The sequence below is a fragment of the Anguilla rostrata genome, chromosome 8 (genome assembly GCF_018555375.3).
Source record: "Anguilla rostrata isolate EN2019 chromosome 8, ASM1855537v3, whole genome shotgun sequence".
In the NCBI taxonomy this organism is placed as follows: domain Eukaryota; kingdom Metazoa; phylum Chordata; class Actinopteri; order Anguilliformes; family Anguillidae; genus Anguilla; species Anguilla rostrata.
Genome location: NC_057940.1, coordinates 48,790,283 through 48,816,842, shown reverse-complemented (window position 1 = coordinate 48,816,842; position 26,560 = coordinate 48,790,283). Strand labels below are relative to the sequence as shown.

Here is a 26,560-nt window from a genome sequence, read left to right as displayed (position 1 = left end):
TCCACTAACCCAGAGTACTATATATACACATCCAAATAGTTTGGCTGAGGTTTGATGAGTTTTCTAGATATCCGTTGCAGCTCACCCTGATACATCCAACCTCAAGGGACCCATATTTTTGTGGCACTCGACGTGCCAAAAATGTACCTTCGAGGAGCTGAACAATAACATCTCTTTCCAAATATAATGCCAAGGTTACTCACGAACATCCACAGAGCTTAATTTGTCCAGTTTCATCAAAAACTACTTTCTACCAAGAACGGCAACTGTGAATATCCACGCAAAGTCTCAACCAAAGCATGCCAGTATTCTGGGGCGCTGTGTCAACGTTGTTTTAACATTCTTATGACGTTGTGTGATCATTCTTATGACTTTTTTAGCATTGTTTTAACAATGACTGTCTAGATAGTAAGTGACTGGGTAAGTGGAAAAACGAGCATTGATTTCATTTCTGGGCAAACTGCCCCTTTAAGTTCTCCTTTGTTTGGAAATCATTCATTGGCCTTTAAGGGGATTTAGCCTAAACCGCCCAATAACCATAAATCTGTTCTTGGAACATTTCAGTTCAGGAAATGAGCCGATTTTGAATTAATGAACCGAGAAAGGTCAAGGATGTTCTATGAGGACTTTTAAAATCAAAATATAGAACAGCCAGCCCCTGGCGGGACACAGACCTCTCCTGGGTTTGCGACCTTCTCCTTCAGCCGGGTGCTCCAGCGCAGCGTGTCCCGGTTCAGCACCTTGTAGTTCCCCGAAAAAACCGCCTTCACGTCCCCGAGCCGAAAGGAGCACACCGCCGACTTCCCCGAGTTCGAGGCCCTGCGGGGGACAGACAGACACGAGCGGTCACAGACGTGCGGCTGAGCGACAAAATCTTCACCTCTTCACAAACACCGTACTACGCTTGCTTTATTATTAAAAAAAAAAAAAAAAACAGCCTCACCAACAAGTAGGACCTGCTTTATAACTCACGCTACGGAACAGATCCTTATTGTCATGATGTCATTTCCTGTTAGCTGAAATGTACGTGTTGACGTTTGACAACGTGACCCAACATATCCCACAGCTGTCATATTTTCCTCTGTGCCGCAATTGGACAGTCAATGAAAAGACATATTTCTGCGGGGCTGTATATCAGCACGAGGTTACATTTCGACCGTCGGTGCGTTGTGCTCTCTCACCACTGCGAGCCGAAGATGCCGTAGAACCGGGTTTCATCGTCAGTGGCGCCCTCCGGTGGCGGGAGGGTGACGATGTCCAGGAGGACGTTGTAGGGCAGCTCGCCCTCGGCCTGGCACAGGAGCTGCGCTTTGGCGAAGGTGGTCCAGCGCTTCTGCAGGGTAAGCTGCCCGCCCTCGTCACTCTGACCCGAAAAACACGCGCTCTCTTAGACTCACAAAACCTCCACTGCACACTAAACAACACACAAGTCGATCTCCAATCCCTTATGAAAATGGAATAGACTGCAATATACATGGTAAATACATCGATAATGTTTCACAGAAGTGTAATATACTGCAATATATTAATGCCAACAAAATGTGAATTAAGTAATATACTGTAATATATAGTACATAGTAATATAATAAAGTACATACAGTAATATGTATACTGTATAATGTGAAGTGTTGCATAATATTGATAGCATTCATTATTACTTGCAGTATGTTGCATTTGCATAAGGGATACCGCCCTGCCTCTAAAGATAACTGGCCATGTCACTCTGTGTAAGACAATCTTAAAAACAACGAAATTAAGGAATCTGGCCATGAATAAAGAAATTTATATAGAAATTTATAAAGAAATATATATATATGTGTGTGTGTACAGAATATGTAATTGAATATATAACCCAACAGGAGTATGCATAATTGAATATATAACCCAACAGGAGTATGCATAATTGAATATATAACCCAACAGAAGAAAGCTGTATCGGGGGGAGGGGGCAGCCTTACCGTGCAAACCTGGGCGACTCGTGGCACGGTGATCTTCTCAATGTAGTCGTACTCCTTCCCCTCCTCGCTGAAGAAGAAGTAGACCTTCCCCTCGCTGGGGATGTAGGCCGAGCTGATGAAGGTGGGGTCTGGATGGGGGGGGGGGGGGAACAGGGGTCAGAAAGTGCGACCGGCAGCTTCAGAGAGGCATTCTGCCCCAAACTATCCCCTCAGTGACTCTCGTAGTCAGCCGTTGGTGACATCACAGTAAGTGGCCAAGGGCAGAGCAGTTCAGAGGTGAGGAGGGCTGAAAAGCCTTCGGGTTTAGGCAGCACACTAAAGTCAATCATACCACATTAATGCACCTGCACCTCATGCAAAGCTAAGCATTATGGGATAGCCCTAGCAAACTGGGTATTCCAGAATCCCCATAAAACCCCTAGATCATTTCCGTGATTGGTCAGAGGATGTCACATTGGGTGTCTGGGCCAATCAGAGGCAAGCCTTCTCCAATGAAGCCTGAAGCCTCCCTCCTTTCGGGGTCACCTTGGGCGGAGGAGGGAGGAATCGCCATGGAGACGCTTACCTTCCAGCCAGCCCAGCGTGTCGTCCAGCCTCAGGTCCACGAGGTTCCCCTCCCCCAGGTAGCGGGAGATGACCGGCCGGTTCCCCTGGTAGTCCGCCACCGTGCCGGTGTACAGCTCTCCATCTGAGGAGACGCATCACGCTCAACACCGGACACTATTGGGCCACGACAACCCTCCTTTTCAGTGACCGTCAGGTTTAACACATCACTGCATTCCTCACCAGCCGTCAGGTTTAACACATTACTGCATTCCTCACCAGCTCTCAGGTTTAACACATTACTGCATTCCTCACCAGCCGTCAGGTTTAACACATCACTGCATTCCTCACCAGCTCTCAGGTTTAACACATTACTGCATTCCTCACCAGCTGTCAGATTTAACACATTACTGCATTCCTAACCAGCTGTCAGATTTAACACATTACTGCATTCCTCACCAGCTGTCAGATTTAACACATTACTGCATTCCTCACCAGCTGTCAGATTTAACACATTACTGCATTCCTCACCAGCTCTCAGATTTAACACATTACTGCATTCCTCACCAGCTGTCAAGTTTAACACATTACTGCATTCCTAACCAGCTGTCAGATTTAACACATTACTGCATTCCTCACCAGCTGTCAGATTTAACACATTACTGCATTCCTCACCAGCTCTCAGATTTAACACATTACTGCAAGCTAAAAAGGTTTGCCCATTGCACTTATCGGACCCGTGCAAGAATTAATAGATCAGACGTTAAAGAAGTAGATGGCTCATAAGAAAATTAGCAGAAGAAGACTAGGTCCTAAACTATCTGCGTCACGTTTGTACCCTGCACTCTTAATCATGTTAAATAAAATAACCTTAAACATTCATTAAAGAACTGAGCTTGAGTGCGAACCTTCTACCACTTTTCTACCTCATTACCGCACAAGAATTTTCAACAGGCCCCTCTCCAAATCTAGAACTAAGAAACCAGACAAGATGGAGGTCACTCAGATAAAGTGACTGATGAGGATACGCTGAAGAGCCAATGGGAGCGCACCGCTGCACTAGCGCGCTGACCCGTCTCGATAAACCGCGAAGGGTTGGGGGTTAGAAAAACCGGCGAGCGTTCTGCGGTGCCGCGCGCAAGGCAGCAGGGCGGAGCTAGCGGTTCAGCGACAGCGCAGCGACTGGTTCCCACGCCAACGGCGGAGAGATGAGCCGATCAGGCCTCGGGCGGTAAGAGGATTAATCTGGCCCTTCGCCTCACGCCGGGGAATAAATCAGCATTATGTCGAGGTTCCGACCACGCCCACTAATTCGGCCCCACCCACCCTCACTCAGCCTCAGAGCCCAGGCGACTTGTCCAAAATGCGCCCTCTCTCGCCCTTCAGCCGTTTCCCCTCACAGCGTCTCCTAGGTTACGTTCGAAATGCCGCTCTCCTCTTTGACCCGCCTTCACTGAGATGACGTGATTGGCTTAACCCTTTAAGGTGTAACATCACAAACATATGATTGGAAGGTTCGTTACTGAAAAATCTCTACTTGCAACTGAGAGGAATGGAGTTCTAAGGCTGCCTTAGAATTTAGAATTCAGAAAAAGCATTTTTTTTAAAATCTATTCTATAAGGGGTTGAAAAAAAAAAGGTAAGAGCTGCGCCGTTTTGGCCAGCAAAGCGGTATGAGCACCGGGGCGCTACGCTAACTCTGGCCTCCGCTAACTCACCGACGATGATGGCGGTGTTCCTCTGGTACGGGTCATACGGGCAGCGGCCCCGCCCCGCGTCCGGTTTCCTGCTAGGGCCATTGACGGAGGCGAACGCGTGGGAGTCCTGAAAGACGAAAACAGAGAGAAAGTCACGGTGACCCGGGTCAGGACGTTTTCGCGGGAACGGAACGGAATGTTTAGCTTTTTCTGGTCCCTGAACAAAAAAAGACAAGAAAAGAAGAAGAAAAAACTGCAGTGTAAATTCCACACACAGCTACGAAGAAGTCTCGAGGCTGCCCTCTTCTGACAGGAGTCGGACACTGCGACCCTCCACATGGTGAGCCAACCAGTGGCTTTCGTTTATATTTATATTTACATTTAATTGCAACACATCCGTTCACGCAGGCAGACAGTTTTATGAGGACACACGCTTACGAGGCTGAGTCGGATTATGGGTTTTTGCTCAAGGGCACAACGGCACTGCCTCACCCGAGAACTGAACTGGCAAGCCCTGGGCTAAAAAAGCCCAGTTCTTCAACCTTTATACTACATGACCCCCGCCCAACAGTCCCCACCCCCACAGCGTCCAGCACCATCAGCCTCATAACATCACGCGAGCAGCTCCAGAGCAGCAGTGTCCTCACGCAAAACCACGCCACGGCGGGTGCACACCGAGTCTCCCGGGGCAACCGGGGTTGACGGCGCGTGTGGACATCGCACAAATTGGTCACGCACAGCCGACCTTCAGACAGACTAGCCCTCTGTAAACAACCCACTGCAGGACAGGCGAAGGCGAAACTCCAGCAACGTCATTCAAGAAGCACATGTATTAGATGTAGCAATTTAGCAGTTCATTTAGTGCATTTTAAATTTGAGATTTACAAAGGCAGAGAGAGACAGGACGAAAGAGAGAGACATTTGTTAAAGATGACGAATGACTGCTCTCTGTAAAATATCAGTAGTGCACCTCACAACTACCCATTTAAAGAGGCAACTTAAATAGGATCTTCAGATTAGGAAACTTTCTAGCTTTGTAGAAGCTTTCTACAAAAGCAAATGCATATTTGAAAATGAACCCCAGGGCAACCATTTTGTTAGCAATGCCAATGGCACATCAGGTCATTGGCTGTTGTAGGTGCCTTTTTAAATAAGGTAAGGGAGGGCCAACCAAACACTTTCCCTGGGTTTAAGCCCTTTGTTTAAATGTACCATTTCGCATTTATGGGTGGGGCTTAAAGGGAAGGGGCGGGGCTTACAAAGTAGGTGCATCGGGGGCTGAAGGCGAAGGTTCCGCAGGCATACACGTGGGTGGAGTTGAGGAACTGCAGCACTCGAATGAAATTGTGGCAGTCAATCTGAAACAGGGCAAACGGGGAAAAAAGGTTAAGAACATACAGGCATCCCACAATTCCATGCATCCAACTGCTGTCACCACAAATTCCACAGACCGACCACGTCCTCAGTTCTGTATTCTTAACATTGAAAGTTCTAAACGGCCGAAATGGAAACATTCCAAGTGGGGCGTGGCAAAGTACAGAAGAACCAATCAACAGACACTTCTCTGCTGAAACACACAGCACAGAAGCAACACAGCAGATGACCATCTGCTTCAGCCTATCACAGCCTGGACACACAGAGCAAGATAAAAGGATTAACAGATTACCAAAGATCCTCTATAGTAACCAGATGTTCAACTACTACACTTCTTTTTGTCCCCTCCATTTCTTTACTCGAGTGGGTTTCTGGTTGATAGCAGGAATTTACAGTGTAACATGACCATCTATGAATGTTCAAGAAGAGGTGCTGTCAGAAAGAGAAGAGACCCTTGGTGACATTCCTTTGTTAAATTCAATAAGACTGGCATGAAATTGGAATTCAGCGATACAGATGCACAATTTTAAGAGCACAAAGCTGACCTGTGGGGACGGCCATGAGTGTAACTACGCTGCACCTCGCCTGGTTTCACAAACACAATCTACGGCCGCTCCAGGGCTGGAGGACCAGCTGGTTGCCTTTGCCCTGTTTGCATCCATAGCAACTTAAAATGAAAGGAAGCCAGCTGAGCTCATCCAATCAAATATCTAGCCAAGTCAAACACCCTATTACAGAGCCCATGTGTAAATGACCCTCTGAGCTGATTGGCTGTTTCAAATGATTTTTTATGGCTTTATGTTTCCATTCTTAGGGCTGGTTACGGATGCAGTCTGTATGCATGTAACACTCGTACTCGGTCCTATTAACTTGCTAACCAAGGGCCATAATGAGAACTGGGAATGCTGTTAACCAGAACTGGCACAATTGTTCATATTAATCCTGTTTCTCCTATAACGTAAGTCACTTTGAATAAATCAGTATAGCACAATGTAATGTAAACTGATAAATAAAAAATCCTTTTTTTAAATATGAAGTAAAGAGAGCAGTGAAAACGTCATGCTGGACTGTGGTCCTCCAGGACCAGGAACAGCCAAGGTTTGTGATCATAGTTACAGTCTCAGTCAGTCACAGGCACAGCCAGTCACAGTTACAGCTGGTTGTAATCAGTCACATATGTAAGATCACATTCGATTACAGAGTCTCATCCGAGTCACAGTCCAGTTGACCACGCCTGTCCATATGTCGAGTCACAGTCTTCGATCATCAGTCACAGTTTGTGTATACCCCTGTCATCAATGCAGTCACCAGTCACAGATACAGTCGGTTGCAGTCAGTCACACCAGTCAAATTCGATCACAGTCACACCAGTCACATTCGATCCCAGTCCATCAGTCACAGTCAGTCACAGCCTGTCATAGAGAGTCACAGTCTGTCAGTCACAGTTTGTTACAGTCACAGCCAGTCACAGATACAGTCGGTTGCAGTCAGTCACACCAGTCAAATTCGATCACAGTCACACCAGTCACATTCGATCCCAGTCCATCAGTCACAGTCAGAGCCTGTCATAGAGAGTCACAGTCTGTCAGTCACAGTTGCAGTCACAGTCCAAAGGTTCGTTAACCCGTCATCGTCCCGTCACACCAGTACATTCGTCCCAGTCCCTATCACATCAGTCACAGCTCGGTCACAGTCGTCAGTCACAGTTACAGTCACACATCCAATACAGGTTACAGTTTGTCACAGTCAGTTCAAATCCAGTACATCCGCAGTCACAGTGATCACGTCACGTTACAGTCAATATCACAGTACATGGGCAGTCATCAACAGTGCAGTTCATCAGTTAGAGTGATCACAGTCAGCCAGTCAGTCACAGTCACAGTTACAGTTGATAACAGTCAGTCAGTCGCAGTCAGTCGCAGCTACAGTTGGTAGCTGTCACCTCTTCCCCATACCGTTTGCTTTCCCTTCATGGAGCAATCATCCAAGTCTTTGGAAGAAGGGAACCAGTCCAGCTGGAAGAGAGAACAGGAGGAGGGGACAAACGTCAGGACCCCGGGGCCTCAAAACAGCAGACCAACTTTAAACGTTGCAGCCTCAAAGGCAGCACACAGAGAGGACCATTTAAAAGCAGCACTGCAGGTCATTTTGACAGCCCTTTTGGTAGATGGCTGTCTATCCAAACGAGAGTGTGTCTACGTGTGGGTGTGGGAGTTTGGATTATACAGCTAGAGCCAAATGAGGCAATTTAGACATACACACAACGCAACAGAACTTAGCACTCTGTGGAAAGTGAATCTTCATAATTACCGCTAAACCAGTCGAGGTTTTAGGAAACTGACTGATGCAGAAGAATCAGCTTGGGACATTTTATTTCGTTTCATCATTTTAATCGTGATGTTTTTGTTGCAATTCCCCATCTGAGTTGCTAGCCTGCAAAGACAATTTATGACCTGGCGCTGGAGAACATCCATCCACCTCCATCTGCACCGAGCTCAGGCCAAAACAGGAAACGCCCCCGCCCACCGCCCCCTTAAAAGGCCCACCCACCTTCTGCTTCATCTCCATGACGCCCGGCTCCCTCACGTCCAGTGAGATCACGGCATCGCGCGCGCCCACAAACAGGGTCTCGCCGTCCTGGCTCAGCAACAGCGTGGTGGTGTTCCTGATGTCGTCGCTGTTGAAGACGGAGAGCGATCTACCGGGGCTTCCTGGGAAAAGAGCGGGGGGGGGGGGGGTAGGTGGTCAGCACAACAGCGCCTGCAGCCAGAATATGTCAGTGCTGACCTTTAACCTTTCACCTTTTCCCTTCAACAACCTGCTTTCAACAGCCAATTGAAATAGCAGAAACCTTGGCTGAAATCTAATCAATCACGTGACCATTAAGCAACTCTGGAACAGCTGTATGTAGCACTGTGTTTTTCTAACATCTCCCTCCTTTTTCCTTGTTTTTACAGCCTTTATATCTCACTAATTTCCATACCTCAGCCATAAAACATATATATTGTGCTGACGGAGATGCATCAGCCTTGATTATATTCCCCTCTTGCATGCTTTTCCATGGTGCAGTGTACAACTCCCACCAGCAGAGGGTAGTCATGACACTAGAAGACCGCGTGCACGATTTAGTTACACGCCATCTTTTATTTGTTTTCTGAAACGGACGGAAACATTCTGTTTACAAAAACATTGCCCCGAGTGCGTGTGTGGTTCTACTAACTGTTGGGTAAAGCAGAATCTCGCTACTATCCCCAGTCTGGACTTTTTCATCTGTTTTGACTTGACAAAGTGTTCCACTGTGCAATAAGTCAAGTGACCGTCAGCAGGGGCAAAACATCTTCCCTGGGGGGGTGACTGCTGGGGGGTGACCGGACCGCTGTTTAAAAAACTAAGTTATTCAATTTTCCTCTGTTTTTTGTGGTTTTAAAAAAAAAAATTAACACAAAAAACTCCCACACAGGCACACCCACAAGACAATAAAAATACAATGTATCTTCATTATATAACTTTAAAAAATAACTTATTTGTTTTTTGGTCCTCTTAGTACCACTTCCGAATAAACACAAATCGATTATATGTTTTTGGTATCAAACTAAGATCACTGTAAGATGAATGAGGAACTTGAATTTAATTCAAAGCAATGCGATATTTGAATGTGCTGTTGCAGATAACTCCCTGGGTTGAATATTTGAATAATGGAATGGTGAATTTCTTTCTCTAAGCACAGGACAAACCCGCAGATACTTTTATGCAAATGGTACAATGCTGGGTAGTGATGTGCATTCTCTCTCACCTTCAGGCGGGGAAAAAAAAAGAGTAACATGTCTGAACATCCTGTTGTTTTTTCAAGGCTTCTCAGCTCTCCTTGCAGAATGCCAATGAGAAATAGTACGGCTCAGTTCCTTCCTCTTTTCAGGTCAAAAACAAATACATTTCAACACTGATCTGACTGAACGAGTAGTGATGCTGTGGCAATGTTCAAATAGCTTAATTTTTCCAAGTATAATCCAGAGGATTAACTGGCTTAATTGGTGCCCTCAAGAGACACTGGTTTCACAAGTCAAACTTTTCAAGACGCCAAGCCAACAAAGTGTTTGTCAGCCAAGCAATTCTGTCTCCAGAATTACACAGGGAGCCATTTACAGTTCCAGACATTGTTTACAAACCAAAGTTGCAAACGACTAATTACAGACAAAACACTGCATGTCATCTTGTATATTCAGTGCCATCCACCAGAAGTACCCATAAGGAGTCACCCAAACAGGCGACAGTAACTTTTCTATCGGGATAATCTTTTAACAACTGACCTCTCAAGCAGCCATGACACTTCTATCACAGAAAAAAGACACTGCCCTGACAGGACGGCCTCTGTATTGGGACTGCTCCAGGAATTATCTGGGAGACTGCCCTGCAGGTACTAAAACACAACTGATCCCCGTCCCCCACCTCAACCTTGATGTGACAGTCAGCCATATTTAGAGTTCTCAGGGAAGCTGCACAAGCGGGGTTTTGGCCTCTCTCTCTTTCCCCCGTCCACACAGGCGACCTTTGCCTTTTTTTTGGCACACCGTAGCCTTGTGGCTGGATATCCGCACCCCGGAGCGCTATGCCCCCCCCCCCCCCCCCGCCCACCTGCGTTCTCTATGTTCGCCCGGGCAGAAGGGTTTCGCTGCTTCACCCAGCGCAGGGACCTCAGTCGTCATGGCGATCTCTGGAGTGTTTCAGTCACTGATTGGCTGCAGAGAACAAATCCTTTTTTCCCCACAGAGACTGACTGGCTACTGAATGACAGGAATCCTGTAAGACCTGCAGACACCGCTGAGCCTCCAAGACTGGAGCTTTGCATTAACACTCTGCTTTAACACTCAGAAATAACACCGCTGAAGTTAAAAATCCCTGTCCCCTTCTCTTAATGGTGGTCTGTTTGTGGTTTACACACTGGTGGACCGGTAAGCAACGCTGCTGTGCAAGCTACTCTGTGTGATCCTATAGCAGGGGTATAGCAATCTTATCTGAAAAGGGCCGGTGTGGGTGCAGGTTTTTGGGTTAGCCTACCACTGCGATACCTGACTCTTCCTGGTCTTCGATCAAGACATCGATAAGTAGAATCAGGTGTCTTAATGTCAGGCTAAAACTGTAACCTGCAGTAACCTATAGTATAGAGGCCTTCCTTTAATCGTTTAAGGTGTAAGACATGTGATTGGCATGTTCCTAACTGAACATTCTAATGCTGATGTAACAATAACTTCTGGTAACTGAAAAAAATGAAGTTCTAGAATACTGCCTTCAAATTTTGAAAAACATTCAAAAAAACCGACTCTTCAAAGGGTTAAAAAAAATAAAGAACTGCCGAACACAAGATGATCAAGATTAGCCCCGATTAAAAAGGATTACTTAGCTTTAAACCCAGGCCGGGAACCCAAAAGTAAACAACACGTCTCCTTCCCACCAGCCTGCCAGGGGTACACTCGGTTCTAACGCACTCCAGCAGGCCCCCTTTAAAGATCCCCACGGCGGGAGCGTGCCATAGAGTCTGCTCAGAAACACAGCGTTTGGAGCTGGAGCCCTATGGGGTTACAGCTTAATCGCTACGGCCACATGGGCACAACTTCCGAATGGGATGAGATCACGATCTCTGCCTTTCCCAGGAGGGTTTATGGCCTTGTGCGACGCAGTCCTCCGGCCACAAGATGGCGATACATCCCTTCTTGTGAAGCCGCCAGTTGAATAGCAGACATTGCTCACTAGCACCAGCGCGGTTGGCTCAAAGGGTTGGCTCCAGTGTGTTTCACCCACACATTTCAATGCATGTCAATGGGAACAATACTGTCAAAACACAAATTCAATAATTTTTCCCACTAGAAAATGCAGATGTATGTAGGGGTTTTTTTCTTTGCGTAATGTTTCCCCATGTGCCGATGTGTCAAGTTATTGTGTAAGTTTGACAAAACTGTAATATTTTGTGGACGAATCCGGGAGTTTACTCACTGCCAAGGCACTGTATCTCACGCGCTTAGTAGACAGCAGGACTTTATGCCCATATAAAGGTCCCCCATCTCCCTACAACACAGTCTCTGGCTCCAATCTGTTCAACATGTCGGTGCCCACAAACTACTCTTCCCAGGCTTCAAAGCGCTTTCCATTAAGCCCATGGAGAGTCAGTGGGTTTGGTCACAGTGACTTTGTCCATATTTTGTCTACAGTCTATGCAGGGTTTCCGCCAGTGTATTGCAAGCCCGGCGGCCCGCCGGGCCTAAGTTGACCACCCGCCGGGCCTAAGCATCGGGGAATTAAGAAAAAAAAATTTTTTAATGTATTTTTAATGTTTTTTAAACTACAGTTACAGTGGGGCGGCTCGGTTGGAAAGCTCCCCAGCGACATCTGTTGGTTTAAACGTGAACGCACTATAGGAAAACAGCAGGTCTGAGATCAGTGTTCTTTACTCTCAATGTGCGTAGTGACGTTCAACACTTGACGCTTCCAACTATCACAAGCTAACGTTACCTAGCAATCCACCATTTCTTATTTAGAAGGCTAACTAACCTCGTTACGAGCTGCGTTATCACTTCATCTCGCCAGTAAGTACATTCTTTTTATATTAACTTAAGCAGTGTGTAGGTAACGTTAAACGAATAGCATTAGTGTAATATTCAATACATTGTAACATTACATGACCTATTAATCGCCATCAAAATAACGACTTCACTTGTTTATTAATAACGTTAGCTTGATGACATTGATGTGCACGACAACGTGGTCATTTAGCTAACTTAGCTAGCTAGCCAAACAGTCAGTAACATAGATATTTTGTTGTTGTTGAAATGTGCCCAGCATTCCAAGGCTGTACGTTGTTGTAAGATTCAGTAGCGAATCAGTAGCTGTGTTGTGCATATCCCGCTCTTACAGCTCGTTTCCAGCCCAAACCACTGCAAAGAGAGCAAACTTTTTTTGTCAGTGACATTTCCTTCTGACATCTACGACGGCAATCGCGACCACGACATTTATTTTGCCTTTTTGTATAGCTATTTCCATGGATAAAATCGCATTTATTATTATTATTTATTGGTTAAAAACATTTACTTCATATCCAGTTCGACAGCCAACTACTTGCACGTTTCATGACATGTGTAGCCATTTAGTAATACGTTCGCATTTCAGGCTAGAAAATAACCCGTTAATCCAGAGAAATTGCTGAGTTGTCTTAGAATCTTTATCGCAACAGAATGTATCAAGGCTGGCAGCCCGGATCAAATTTGTTGTGACAGCTGCCGTCCAAAACAAACACCTGAGAGAGGCTGCCTGCGTGCGTGCCTCCCCCAAGGCGTTACATTACATTGTTTTGCAATGCGCAGCTGTCGTAAAATCATGTGGGCTTCGATTATCGGAATCAATAAGCTCTGAGGCATACGATTCCAATGAATAGGACAAGTTGGAACCGGTTCTCGTTTCCCATAAATGTGCCCAGCATTCCAAGGCTTGTTGTAAGATTCAGTAGCCAACGAGGACTTGAATACAAGTTTTTTGTAGAGTGCAAAAACTTTGATATTATTTATTTTAATTTAATTTATTTTGTTGTTGTTGAAAACACAGCATTCCAAGACTGTGTATTGTCAGATTCTTTGTAAGACTCTGCTATGCTGTAAATAGTTGTTGATTTAAAAAAAAAAATGTGTGTTGAATAAATGACTTATTTATAACAACATTCACATTACATAGTCATATTTTTTAATCTTTAGTCAGCTTTTAGCACTGACTTAATGTAGGGCCCTATGGAATCTGTGTTATAGCTTTTTTAAATTCTCAATTCCGCGATTCCGTCCGTGATTCTGTTATCACATAAACTATAGGGCCCTACCTTAATCCTACCATCAGTCTGTCGCTGGCCCGCGCCAGGCCCCCGTCAAAAGATACCGGGCCTAACAACTTTTCTGGGTTAAACCCTGCTATGGTAGAGATCGGTCAACCACTGCTTAGACAATTAATTACATTTAAGTGGTTAGTCTCTTCTGTATAATACTGTGCTGCCAGCTTGCCAAACAATGCAGTTCTCCAATATTGCTGTTCAAGAACAATCTATTATGTTAGCCTACCATATACCAAAAAAATGTATCATAAATGCTGTCCCATTTATATCTGAACAGCATAAATATCCTCCATTAAATTTGATAATTTTTCATTAAGGCGGCCAAAATGCACCGTTTTCTTATGCTGAGAATTTGAGAGTGTGGCGCAACACAAGTGTGTGTGTGTGCAATGCGCGGGCGTCTGTTTGTGCATGCGAGCGGTTGAGAGGGAAGCGCACGCAAAACCACGGTAACCGTTCTGGAGCCACGGTAACAATGCCAGCGGGCGTATAAATGTACATATTGTTTTGCGGACAAGAGAGCCCAGCTCAGGACGCTCACGCTATTATTCAGAGAAACAGCTTCGGAAACGCGGAGACCGTTCGTTTAGATACTAAATACTTCTTTTATCTGGCATAATGCTGCTTGAAGAGGAAATACTTGCTTAACTAGTTCCTCTCACGTAGCCAAATACAGAAAACGGGAATAGAAACATATCATCACCAGCCTGTGCATCCTCCAGCCACCGCCGGGACATCCGACAGAATTTCACATCGCATTAACCATTTAAGGTGCGAGATTACAAATATGCGATTCATGTTCATAGTGGAACATTAACGTAACACAAGGACAAGTTGTATTCTAACGAGAAGGCACGATAAGACAAATAACATCTTACACAGTGATACAGTACCAATGACATCATCCAAAAGGAAGGAATCTTAATACACACCTTTTGACAGTTTTTACCTAGGTGTTTTTTTTCTTTCTTTCTTATTTAGTTTTTTCATTTGTTTTTATTTCTGTATTTATATTAATACTATTATTGCCGCTTTTTACTCCCTTGGTTTTATTTTCTTTTAAATCAACCACCATTCGAATCCTTGTTTAACTAAGCTGTTATCTGACCTCGTTTGTAGTTTTGCTGTTGTTGCTATCACTGAGTAATCAAATTTTAGTTCTATCCCTTCACTTTTGTTACCTAAAACGCATTGAGTCGCACCTGTTGTATGAAGTGTGTGCTTTGCGAATAAAGTTTGGAAATGAAACTGAAGGAAAGAAAGAAAGAAGCGCTATCTGAAGGGATCAGGGGAGCCGTGGTGCCGTCTGACGAGGTGAGTCTTCAGCGTGAGTCGGAAGATGGACGGGGTTTCTGCTCTTCTGAACGCAGTGCAATCTTAGGCCGCATTCAGACCAGATCAGGCAATGCGGCAAAAATGGCAGTCCTCCCATTCATTTGAATGGGGGCAGTGAGTTTAGGCTGCGGTAGTGGGGACCGCATGGGGTGCAGAAAAAAAACGCAGCGGGCATGCGGGAAGAAGTAGGACCAGAATCAACTTTTGCCGTAACGCAACCCGACATCACGCTGCGGTGGCCAATCACGTCAGTTGTCAATCTCACGTAAGCTGTCATGCTGCGGTGGCCAATCTCCCAGTTGTGTCCACGCTTGGTTTATTTCGTGTACCCAGCTTCGACGTCTGCGTCTGGCTTGCAGTCTACACTGCAAAATAATGACAGCAAGTAGCTTCCCCCGGTGTGTGTCCATTTGTTTGAATTAGCAGACAGGAAATGGAGGGGAGGGGGGTTAAAGTTCACAACATGACGTCACGCAAATGGGCCATGTAGTGACACGCCCACACCTCCGCACAACCCTGGGGGAAGGTGCCGCATTGCCAGATCTGGTCTGAATGCAGCCTAACAGTTTTTAGGGAAGCGAGCGCAGCAAACATGCACCAGGTGAGCTGCCAGGAGAAAATCCTCAAACAAAACCCACACATCGAGGAAACCGCGAGAAAGACACCAACGGCTAAAAAGCCACCAACGGCTAAAAAGCCACCAACGGCTAAAAAGGCGGCTCCCAACAGTCGCGTAAACCGCACGTTCAGAAATGCAGTATGACGAAAGTGTGACCGGGGTACGGCGAAAGAGAAACAACTGTATAAAATGTGACGTCATCGCCTTCTCTCCGAATCTTTCCTCGGTCAGTTCGAGGAGGAGACGGCTTCCCTCGCTTGGATCAGCTGACCCGGACTTTTCAAGGTCACACTTGAAGGTCCCCCCCCCCCCTCCCCCCTGCTAAGCTGTCAGTATAAAGCGCCTCGTTGTTTAGACAAGAAGCAGAGAAGCAACACGAGCTGTGGGGCTGTGACCTCTAACCGACGAGAAAAACAGACTTCGGTTTCTTTTCCCCCGCCCGAGATAGACTGAGACAAACAGCGCAATACCTGGTCCTCTACATCAGGTTAACAACAAACCTACCCCACCCCATGCCCACAAAAAAAACCCAAAAACGGTCATAATAATCCACAAACCACTTCAACAAATGAACACTTCGATCACCTTTCACCTTAAAGTAGTAAAGGGACCAATGAGGCAAGAGGATAATAAAAATGGGCGGAGACACAGTACAACCGTCAGTAACTCAGCTCCTTGAAAGTATGCATGCCCCAGTTTGGCAGGCTGCGTCAACCCCCTACATGCAATCCTGCATAATCCATGAGGGGTACACTGGGGGATACTGTCGGACAAAGCAAGGGCCACACGAGGTAAAAATCCAAGCCAGCACCATCAGCAGTTCCCTCAGAAAGGATTGTTCAACACCTCGTGTGTAATCGGAGCCTGAGATTACACTAAATGTGGCAAAGTGTGCAAAAAGCTAAAAAGTGTGTGCCTGGAAGAAGGGGTGTGCACTTGGGCGCACGCATGCACGTATGCAACGCGCTGGCAGTCACACACGCCAGCCGTCCTTACTCGGTAAGAAGAGCAGGCCAGCTCACGCGCTGCGCTGACAGCCTGAGCGGACGCCGCGCGCCAAACATCCGCTGACCGGCGCGTCTTCGCGCGGAAACGAATCCCCGCTCGCCCGCGATGACCCCGGGGACCGTGGGGTCAGAGAGGCGCGACGTTTTTCAAACGAGCGACCCGCGCTGGATTCCACACTTCGCCGCCACAGCGTCGGCTCCAGTCGAGGGCTTGCAAAGGGTCATGTGACGAGGCCGAATTCTGACTTCTGCGTGAGGACGGCACGCAGGCACACAGAGCGAGGAGCACGTGGCGTTTGCAACAAAGATGCTCCACTCGCAATCCAGCAGCCTTCTCACACCCTCCAATCACGAGCAAGCGGGGAGAGCCAATCGCGGTGAATCCTACAGCCTTCATCCCTTTCAGGAAATCTAATAGCAACACTGACAACCGACAGCCCCAAACCGCACGACTGCTCTTCTGAACAGTGTCAACCACTTTCTCATTCACGGACTCCATGCGTAAACCGACTGTTAATTTATTAACCACACCAGCAGACAAACTGGAGGGGTGTTTTCCGGATGTAGGACTCCTGATATGGTCTTATCTCAAGTCAGAAAGGGCTCTTCTGAAAGTTAATGGCCTGCAGTTTGGTTCGGGGCGAACGTGAAGTTCTGGGTCAGTGTGTCGGAACTCTGGCCAGGCTGCCTGCCAACAGCTGGTCTTGTCTCCAAGGTGCTGTGGCTTGAGCAATGCCTTCTGGGAAATGGAGGCTGGGGGAGGGAAGTGTGCTGAAGGCAGCTGTTTGCATTTCCTCACAAACCAGACTGCTGGGAAAAAAACCAGACAGGACTTGTGAAATGAAAGTTACAAGAGAAAGCGCGGGTGTGTGTGTGTGTTTTGTGTATGTGTGTGTGTGTGAGTGCGTGTGTTTGTTTGTGTGTGTGAGAGTGTGTGTGCGTGCACATGTGAGTATGTTTGTGTGTATGTGTATGTGCATGCATATGTGTGTGGATGAATTTAACATGCACATGCGCTGTGGTTGGTACAGAATATTGTACTTACTTTCCTGACATTGAGGATGAGATTAATGACTTTATAGATTCAGAAAGAGGTAGTGAGAATTCATCAGGCTCCTTCTTGGACTTAGCGACATAGCTCAGGAGGTAAGAGCAGTTGTCTGGCAATCGGAGGGTTGCCGGTTCGAACCCCGCCCTGGGCGTGTCGAAGTGTCCCTGAGCAAGACACCTAACCCCTAACTGCTCTGGTGAATGAGAGGCATCAATTGTAAAGCGCTTCGGATAAAAGCGCTATATAAATGCATTCCATTTATCCATTCCATTTGGACTTGGGATATGTTCAGGTGGTTGAAAAATGACCGGGGAAGGATTTCTACTGTTACTGTGCAGGGACTCCTGTTTACCTGCTTCACACCATACTGATGCTGATAAGCCATGTTTTTAACCTTCTCACCTGATGAGTTTACAAAGCCGGCTGCAGTCAGGTGGGAACCTGAGATTATACAGGAATGGCCAGAAGCACCAGAAGGGTTCCTGGCTGGCAATGGTATTGTGATCTAAACCACAGATTGCAGAAGCTGCTAGACGACTGAGCGTGTGTTGTGACTCACTCCAATGACCGGTAAAATCTCCAAAGAGAGACAACCTAAGGCAGGGGTGAGTCGACCCCTCAGGTCACCGAGTAATACAACATACGTGTCAAGGCTTATCGCGTGAATAAGTACTGAAGGGAGGAGAGTTTTCTCTAGCATAACTAAAAGTAGATAAATTCTTAGGCCCTCCCTCAGGGTCCAAGCACTGAACCTTCTACGGACAACAAGAAGTTAGGAATATTGCACGTGCATGTGTCTGTGTGGATGTGTGTTTTCTTTCTCTCTGTCTATTATACATTTCTAGGAATCTAAACTGGTGAGCTTGGCCTTTCTGTCATTCTCCCCCCACCATCCTACCAGGGAGGAACCGGCTATGACGCCATGCATGCATGCTTTATCTATCAGTTGCTCTGAAAGAAGATAAAGATCAACAAAAAATTTTTTTATTTAAAGCTTGTTTGTGGCTAAAAGGTCACTGAGTTTTAAATTCGGTGTTCATGCTATATGATTAGACATAACTAATAATTTACTTTGTTAGATCTTACTATATGCGTATGTATTAACTATGTACCAATCAAATACAGAAGATATCTCTTTTTGAATTATTCACAGATGAGTCGGTAGGGTTTCCAGAAGATTGCGTGCCACTATATTTTGACCTGAACTTTAGTGAGTTTAACTAGTAGTTGATCTTACGATCAAAAAGGAGGGAAATTGTGGATGAATTCAACATACTGTATTGTCTTTTGTGGAAACTTACAAAGACTTGTTTTGAGTGTATATCTTTACGTCTAGTGCCTTATATTAGTTTACGAGCTGCCCAACATATAGTTTGGGTAAGTTGTCTAGTATGTAACCTCCCATTTTTTGCTTAGTTCCCTTAGAAAGATTTATTGTTGTTCCTTAGCTTTTGAAGAACTATACATCTCTCAGTCTGTCTAGAAAGTATAAGGCCTGTGGAATAAACTGTGTTTACACTGTGTGTGTGTGTGTGTGTGTGTATGTGTGTGTGTGTGTGTGTGTGCACGCGTGTGTGTGTGTGTGCATGCGTGTCTCTGTGTGTCTGTGTGTATGTGTGTGCACGTATGTGTGCGTGTGTGTGTTTGTGTGTGTGTATGTGTGCATGTGTTTGTGTGTGTGTGTATGCGTGTGTGTGTGTGTGTGTGTGTGCACCCGTGTGTATTTTGGTCTTTGAGGATTCATGCCCTCCCGCCTTCCTCTCTGGGTTCAATAGGAGTTTAATAGGAACGGTTACGCAACGCTACGGATTTTAGGAAACATAATCGCTTGACTGTGGCCCCATCCTGTGCTGTTTGCCTGACAAAGATGGGGTCTGACAGGCCCAAAGAGGGAATGGTTAAAAAGATTTGACCCTACCAGCTCACCTGGCGCGCACTTCATAAAAACGCATCGAATTACGTTTAAAAACAAGTCAGTCCTGAGGTTGGTGAGCACGCGGTTAACACACACAAAAATTATTCTTTGATTAAATTTCATTTCATTTAGAAACTTAAAAGCAGAAGAGGACGCAGGAAAGCAAAGCGAGAACAGGATGTGTCTCGCTGAAGATTCATGACCGACGAGAGAGAAGTCGACAAACTCAAATAAGGAAAGGAAGAAAGCATGAAGACTCGCGCTAACTTTAACTGTCAAACGGTTTCGGTCTGTCAGTCAGAGCAAATCTAACAAAAGCACAGCAACCTCTGCCCAGACCGTGACCTCATTTCCTGCTTCACCTGCAGGTAAAACCACACCACCTGCAACTTACTTTATACTTAGCGTCTCTCAGGAAAAAAAGGCATGAAAAAGTGCCTAAAAGGTACGCTTGTTACTTGTGTGGTACACTAAATTTGTACCCCTAGCCATGGGTTTAATAATTCATTAGCACCTTTATTCTGGTAAAAGGTACTTATTAGCACCCAAAGAACATAAATGTACCTTTCAGGGGAAATAATGTTCCTTAAAGAACAAAAATGTTCCTCCACTGTAAGTTCATTTCTCAGAGCGTAAGCAAAACAAAACGAAAACCTTGTGAAAAATAAAGACTTATCCGGGGCTATTTGACAGCTTAAAGCGGCTCAAGGGGCCACGTTTTTAGAAACTGTGCACCACAGCCCTCAGACCGCACAAATCGTAAACTAGATGGATTTACCAAAGCAATTCAGATCGCAGGTGTCTTGGGTCAAAGCCAAAGGTATAGCAGTTGATACTCAACTGGGATTCAAACAGACGGTCCCCAAACCAACATCTTGTACAATGCTCCCTCCAATCAGTCCTACCACTGCCGTATGGAAATTACCCATAATTCATTGGGTGTTCAGCTCAGTTGTAGCCAACAGAGCCAAAAGCACTGCTGAAGACCTTTAGGACCATAAAATGTAGGACCCCCTGCTCACATAGCTCCTGAACATCTGTACATCTGTACCCATCCCCCCAGTAGGACTCTGTTATACAGTGAAAAACATTTTGCAACCCAAGATTCACTAGCATGGCTGAAAAAAAACGTACCAATCGACCAATCACACACCACAAACCTTTGAAGAGCAGGTTTTATAGTTTTTTTTTTCAAAATGATAAGTCAGTGTTCTACAACTTGCTTTCAATTACCATCAGTGAGTGTTACATCAGCATTAGAATGTTCAGTTAAGAGCTTGCTAATCACTTGTGATCTCACACCTTCAAAGTTTAATGTGCATAATTGTGTGCTGGTACCTGATGCCAATAAGGAATCCAGTCTGCAGCACAGCCCTGCACAAGACCACGCCCGTACCCAATTGGGGGCATGCAGGGCTGGCAGACAAGCCCTGATTCACTCCGACACTAACTTTCAGCACTGTTTTTTGTACAACTCAGACAGCCCAGAATGTTCTAGAAACTGCAGAAAACGCGGGTTCAAGCGAATTCGTGGACACACAGCATGGGGAAGGCATCTTCTATAGGGAAGAGACGTCAAACTTCCGGTCCTGGAAGTCCAGACGATGTCTGCAAGGATCTGTGGATTCCTTTCAAACAGAGGCTAAATTGAGCCTCGGAAACAAAGCGGCATGGACTCCATAGTCAATTAATTAATATAAACTAAGCACCTAAGCGCTGAAACACCATAAAAACCAGCAGACGCTGCTGCCCTACAGAACTGGAGTTTCAAATGCCTGCACAAGCGTAGCTGGGACGTTTCTAAGCTATTTCAGTGCTGTTAAAATGAGACAACGTTGTGGGGATAAATAAACACTTGTCATTTGCTCAAGTGTTATCGGCTACCTAACCGCCGATGCTCGAAGAAACCACACAGGAATGAAAGAAAAGAAAAAGGGCAGCCTAAGTCTCCAAGTTACAGTCCGTCTGGTCGGCCAAACAGGAAGCGAAACCAGAAGTAGCAAATACGACACATATCAGGCCCTTCGCTGCCACTACAACAAAAAGGTATGTGTCAAACCAAGTGAGTCAATTTCCAAAGAGAAAAACGATCAAATACTGCATTGTCAAAACCATGCAAAAAGGGGCATCTCAACATGGGGAAAATCAACTGATTATTGTCGGAATGAATTTGAAAGGAACACAGAAAAGGTTCACTCGTCTGGTGAGTCTGTCAAAGGTGCCATTTTGAATGCCTCTCTGTTTCTGAAACAAACAGCCACATTCAGTGAGAGGCGTGTCCACTATAAACCTTTGTAGCAGGGAATTCAGCCGTTCGAGGGTAAATAGGATGGCTCCGTTTTCCGTTTTCAACTGACACAAATGGTCAACTCATCCATATCCCTACTGAACGCACTCGAGGGGTAAAACTGACTGCATGCTCAAGTTCATCAGCATTGTGGAAAACCAGATTTACATTTAGCAGCAAATGAACACATACATTTTAAATTTAAAAATGTATGACCAAGCATCACTCCCCTGCACACAGCAAGTTCTACAGAGAATTACAGAGTAAAAGATTTAGCAGTAATTTGACTTCAGCATTATTAAACAATTTGCTGTGGGATTCCGTTGAAGCTGAAGGTGAACTGTGGAGCAGGTTTGAGTGGTTTCGAAGCAGCGTGAATGCCACCTCCCTTCACGTCCATTCTAACGTGCGGCGCTCACTATCAGGAGCTCCCCGTCCGATATGATGTGAAGGCTGGACCGATATGAAAACCTTCTCTATCGATCGACGACGTCAGGGGGTCGAAAGCACCTCGCTCAAGGGCACGACGGCAGCACCCGACTCGGGGATCAAACTGACAAACTGAGAGGTACAAGCCCAGTTCCCTAACCACTGGGCTACACTGCCAACCACAATCATCACATTACAGGCATTTAGCAGACGTTCTGATCCAGAGCGACTTGCACAACTTTTCCATAGCGTTTACATTGTATCCATTTATACAGCTGGATATGTACTGAAGCAAAGCAGGTTAAGTACCTTTCCCAAGCGTACAACGGCAGTGCCCTACCCAGGAATCGAACCTATGACCTTTCGGTTACAAGCCCAGTTCGTTACTCACTGTGCTACACTGCCGCCCACTGCAACCAGTAATCTCTCAGAGTGAGTGCCAATGGAAGTGTCACACCAGTGTCACACCAAGCAACATTAACCTTCAGGCTACAGCGCAAATCTTTCCTTTCATAAGATCTGACCAAGGTTTCCTTCTGTACCTAATGCGTGCCAGAAATCATCAGTAGTTAGGAGCAAAGGTCAGACGGCCTGATTCAAAGACACTGAAGATAGAAAAATGGAAAATCTTAATCAGAATCTCAGATTAAATTCAAAAGAGAAGTCAAAATAGTCCCCCTTAGAAAAGGGTGATAGACATTTGAAATGTAAGCACAGGTGCCTTGTTAGCAGCAGTAAACATAGGCATGCATATTTAGTCTGTTCAACAAAATACTTTCCCTGGGTTTATACTTCTCAGTGGATGGCCCCTGGGGACCATGAAAAGTGTGGAGCTCAGATATCACGTGTAAATGGGAGGGAATATCTTGTTAGGTATCCCAGGCAACCGTTTTAATTGATATGTCACTATGGAGATCTTCCAGCCTCTCCAACAACCGGTCGCTCTATTGACAAGGTGTCATAAGCCCCTTGTTATTTTCAGTTTTATTTTTTATTATTTTTTTTTGAAAAGACGAGCTGCAAAAAACGAGCAGTGCTTCTCACGCACACAAGCTCAGCCGCAGAGTAGCTCTGGCCGGAAGAGCAAGGCAGACGGGGGCAGGATGTGAACAGAGAAGTGCGAGCGCTAACCGCGTGCCTGCGGAAACCGAGCGGCGCGGAGATTCAGAGTGATGCTTCCGCTTCCCGCGCGCGTCACATTCGGTAAGCGCCAGCTTACGCTCAGCCCGTTTATCGCAAACCTATTTGTGCTCGGACAGAAATAGAACAGCGTCCGATCAGCCATGCAGCACAGCCCAGCAGCACCTCAGACAGACAGACAGACAGACAGACAGACAAATGGACAGACAGCCTTTGGCTGGGTTTTAGAGATAATCTCTCTGTGTTCACTCCATTAATGCATGCATCTTGCATTTATGACATCACTTCAAACAGAACCGGCATCCTTTTGTGTCTCAACATCTACACGCTTTATTCTGATGGCATAAATTTAGTTAAAAAAAAAAAAAAAAACATTTTTAAAAAGCTGAATGTTGAGCATACACCGCAAAACTGCCATTTGTGAATAATCCAACCTTTTAATAACCTTTTTTTTTCTCCAATTTTTCTCCCCAATTTAGTGGTTATACCAATCTCCCGTGTGGACCAGCCACAGTCCTGTCGGTCTGGGGAGGGTGTAGACTGCCACATGCCTCCTCCGATACATGTGGAGTTGCCAGCCACTTATTTTCACCTGACAGCGAGGAGTTTCACTGGAGAGGAACCACCGCGGAGGTTCACGCTATCTCCCCTGGATCCCCTCCCCGCAGGACAGACGTCCCGACCAACCAGTAGGAGTCGATCAGGACTCCAGCCCTCACTGTCTTCCCACCCGCGAATACTGCCAATTGTGTTCGTAGGAACGTCTGACCAAGCTAGAAGTACCGCTTCTGGGGATTGAACCCGGGTCTCTGCAGTGGTAGGCGAGTACTTATACCGGCCCCTTAATAACCTGTTTTTAACCATTTTATTGCATAGTCATTTCCATAAGGACAGCCAAGGTGGCCCTTGGCATTAGAATCTTTATTTCTCTGCCAGAGATGCGCAGCGACCCATTTGTGTGCCTTCAGGCCAGTTTAACAAGCAGGGCTGCACATACACAGCATATTGTAATGGCCATGGAACTGGACCTCATAACTGCAAGAGGTTGCAGGTTTCATTCCCAGGAGGGGTGTACCATTAAGCAAGGCATTTAACCTGAGCTGCTTCAGTAAAACATTCATATGTACCAATTCAGGGAAGGCAAACAAGTCCCTCGGCATAAGCATGCCAGCTAAATGCACAACATTCAAATGGAGACCAAACCTATAATCAATTCTGAAACCGGCCGGACGACAGCGGTTTAATTCAGTGGGTGAATTCTATCCAGACTCCTCAGTTCCATCCATTAAATCCCATCCTACCTTCTTCCATTCACTCGACCCATTTCACAGGGGAACGTCCGCCAATTATTTCGCTTCCGAGACTGAGAAAGAGACGTTTTCCGCTGTTCGTTGGACATACCCTCCTTCATCCGGAATGCCAACTGCCATATTTTGAGATCAGTTTTATATTTATGTTCAGATGTAGTTTGCAAAGAAATTGCCCTCATTTTATATATAAATATACAAAACCAAATGAGCCACTTGGAGTAAAGGATGAGTCCCTTACGATATGATTTAATGAGGCTGTATATTTGTGCGGCATGTTATTGCCAATAACTGAAAAACAAAAGTCTTGTTTTTACAGACAGTTAGAATTGTGTGCCTTTTCTTCCATTAAATTGGATTATGTTTAAAGCCACTGTTTATATGGTTCTTGTCTTTTCGATCGTCTTGAAATGTAAAAAACTGGGAGGTTCTCGGGTCACATACAGATATGGGACATCTTCTGAACTCCCCGTCCTATCAAGTCACAAAATGTCTGGAATTTTGTCAGCACTGACTTCATGCAACAGAAAAGAAATATATTTAAATATATGGTGGAAAATTCAAATATATTGTATAAAATTAAAATTGTATGAAATACATAAATTAACAACATATATTGAAATATCTTTTTAAATATGTATAAAATGTATAAAATATTATTACAGTTAAAAATATGTAAATATTTCACAGGCAATATGCAAGTGGCCCATTCTTAATATTTAAAAATATTTTCACAATATATGACATATAATAATGTATACAGTTTCTGAAGCTTTCCTTCCCCAAAACAGAAATTGACTCCTTCCTGACACTTTGAGCCTCGCAAGTTCAGACACTTTTGCAGATTACTACGCCCACTGCCTGCCTGAGAGATCCCACCCTACCTGCCACTCACAACTGCGTTTGTGTTTTCAAAACTTCTGATAAGAACTCTCTCTATATCCAAACAGCTGAAGTCACTTAATAAGACACATAATTCCCAAGTAGGTTAAATGTCCCAGATATCTTAAAAATATCTTTTTAAAAAAGAAAGAAATTCCAGTCACAGACATACACAAGTGCAGGTGTGCAGCATGAGAAATAAATAAATAAATAAATAAATAAATAAATAAAAATCAACCATGAGTGAACTCACCAGCAGTGAAGGAAACTCGAGGGACCAGCTGACACCGGCAAGCGGAAAGGATCGCCATGACGACCCAGGCTAGCCTCCAGAGAACCATGTTGACCGACTGAGAGAGAGACTGAGAAAGAAAAAGAGAAGCAGAGAGAGAGAGAGAGAGGCATACACCGGGGCTCTTCTTCCGGAGTGGGATGGCAGGATGGCGGGGGGGCGGAGGGGGCGTCTGCGGCGGTCAGAGCGTGGTGGAGGGCGTCAGGCTGTGGTCGTCGGGCGCAGAATTTGGATGCGTGGTGAAGGGCACACGGCTATGGCACTTCCCCTGGGCTCCGGCCCACCGAGTCATCGCATCTGCCAGGGAACGCACAGCAAGCGCACGCGTCAGCGCCAGGGAAGCCGCAACGTCCTCGAATAAGTGCACGATGGGAACTGGAGTGAGTCACCTGCCCCTCGTGGGCTGCCCAAAGCACCCTGAACCACTTTCTCAATCATTTCCCTTGTCACAAGATCCTCAAGTGACACACGATGTCGAAAGAAACAGCAGACAGGTAAAAACAAGCAAGGATGATGGTTACTCTGGGAACGGGTGAACAATCAGCACCATGTTGCTGAAACAGACCTCCAGCCAATGTTAATGATGAACACATGTTAAATGTAATGTTTACATGGTATGATATCTAGGGAGAGTGGTAATGACCAAGAAACCTTCAGAGTCCTCTGACAAAAACAGCAAAATAATATGCAATGCAAGAATCCACGCAGATGGTTTAAAATGACCAATCATGAGGACTGCTGTGTGACTCATCTCGTTCAAGCACTGTTAACGGATGGAGTTTTTTGGAATGTTTCTTAAAAATTCTAAGCTAGTGTTCTAGAACCCAGTGTAATCAATGTTAAATTGTCAATGTCAGTTA

General features: G+C 45.6%; 1 protein-coding gene across 5 annotated transcripts in view; it reads right to left on the bottom strand.

Moving 5' to 3' along the window:
* The window catches only part of LOC135260193 (semaphorin-4A-like), a 48,745-nt gene that overhangs the window by 8,555 nt on the left and 13,630 nt on the right, over window positions 1-26,560 (bottom strand). For all 5 annotated transcript variants that reach the window (XM_064345385.1, XM_064345384.1, XM_064345382.1 and 2 more), the window contains exons 2-10: window positions 25,662-25,997; window positions 8,123-8,283; window positions 7,528-7,587; window positions 5,458-5,556; window positions 4,220-4,325; window positions 2,524-2,646; window positions 1,959-2,086; window positions 1,182-1,363; window positions 675-819 (exon numbers count right to left, since the gene is read on the bottom strand). In XM_064345385.1, the coding sequence (XP_064201455.1) occupies window positions 675-819; window positions 1,182-1,363; window positions 1,959-2,086; window positions 2,524-2,646; window positions 4,220-4,325; window positions 5,458-5,556; window positions 7,528-7,587; window positions 8,123-8,283; window positions 25,662-25,749 (1,092 nt within the window). In that variant the 5' untranslated portion in view covers window positions 25,750-25,997. The remainder of the gene's footprint in view (window positions 1-674; window positions 820-1,181; window positions 1,364-1,958; window positions 2,087-2,523; window positions 2,647-4,219; window positions 4,326-5,457; window positions 5,557-7,527; window positions 7,588-8,122; window positions 8,284-25,661; window positions 25,998-26,560) is intronic.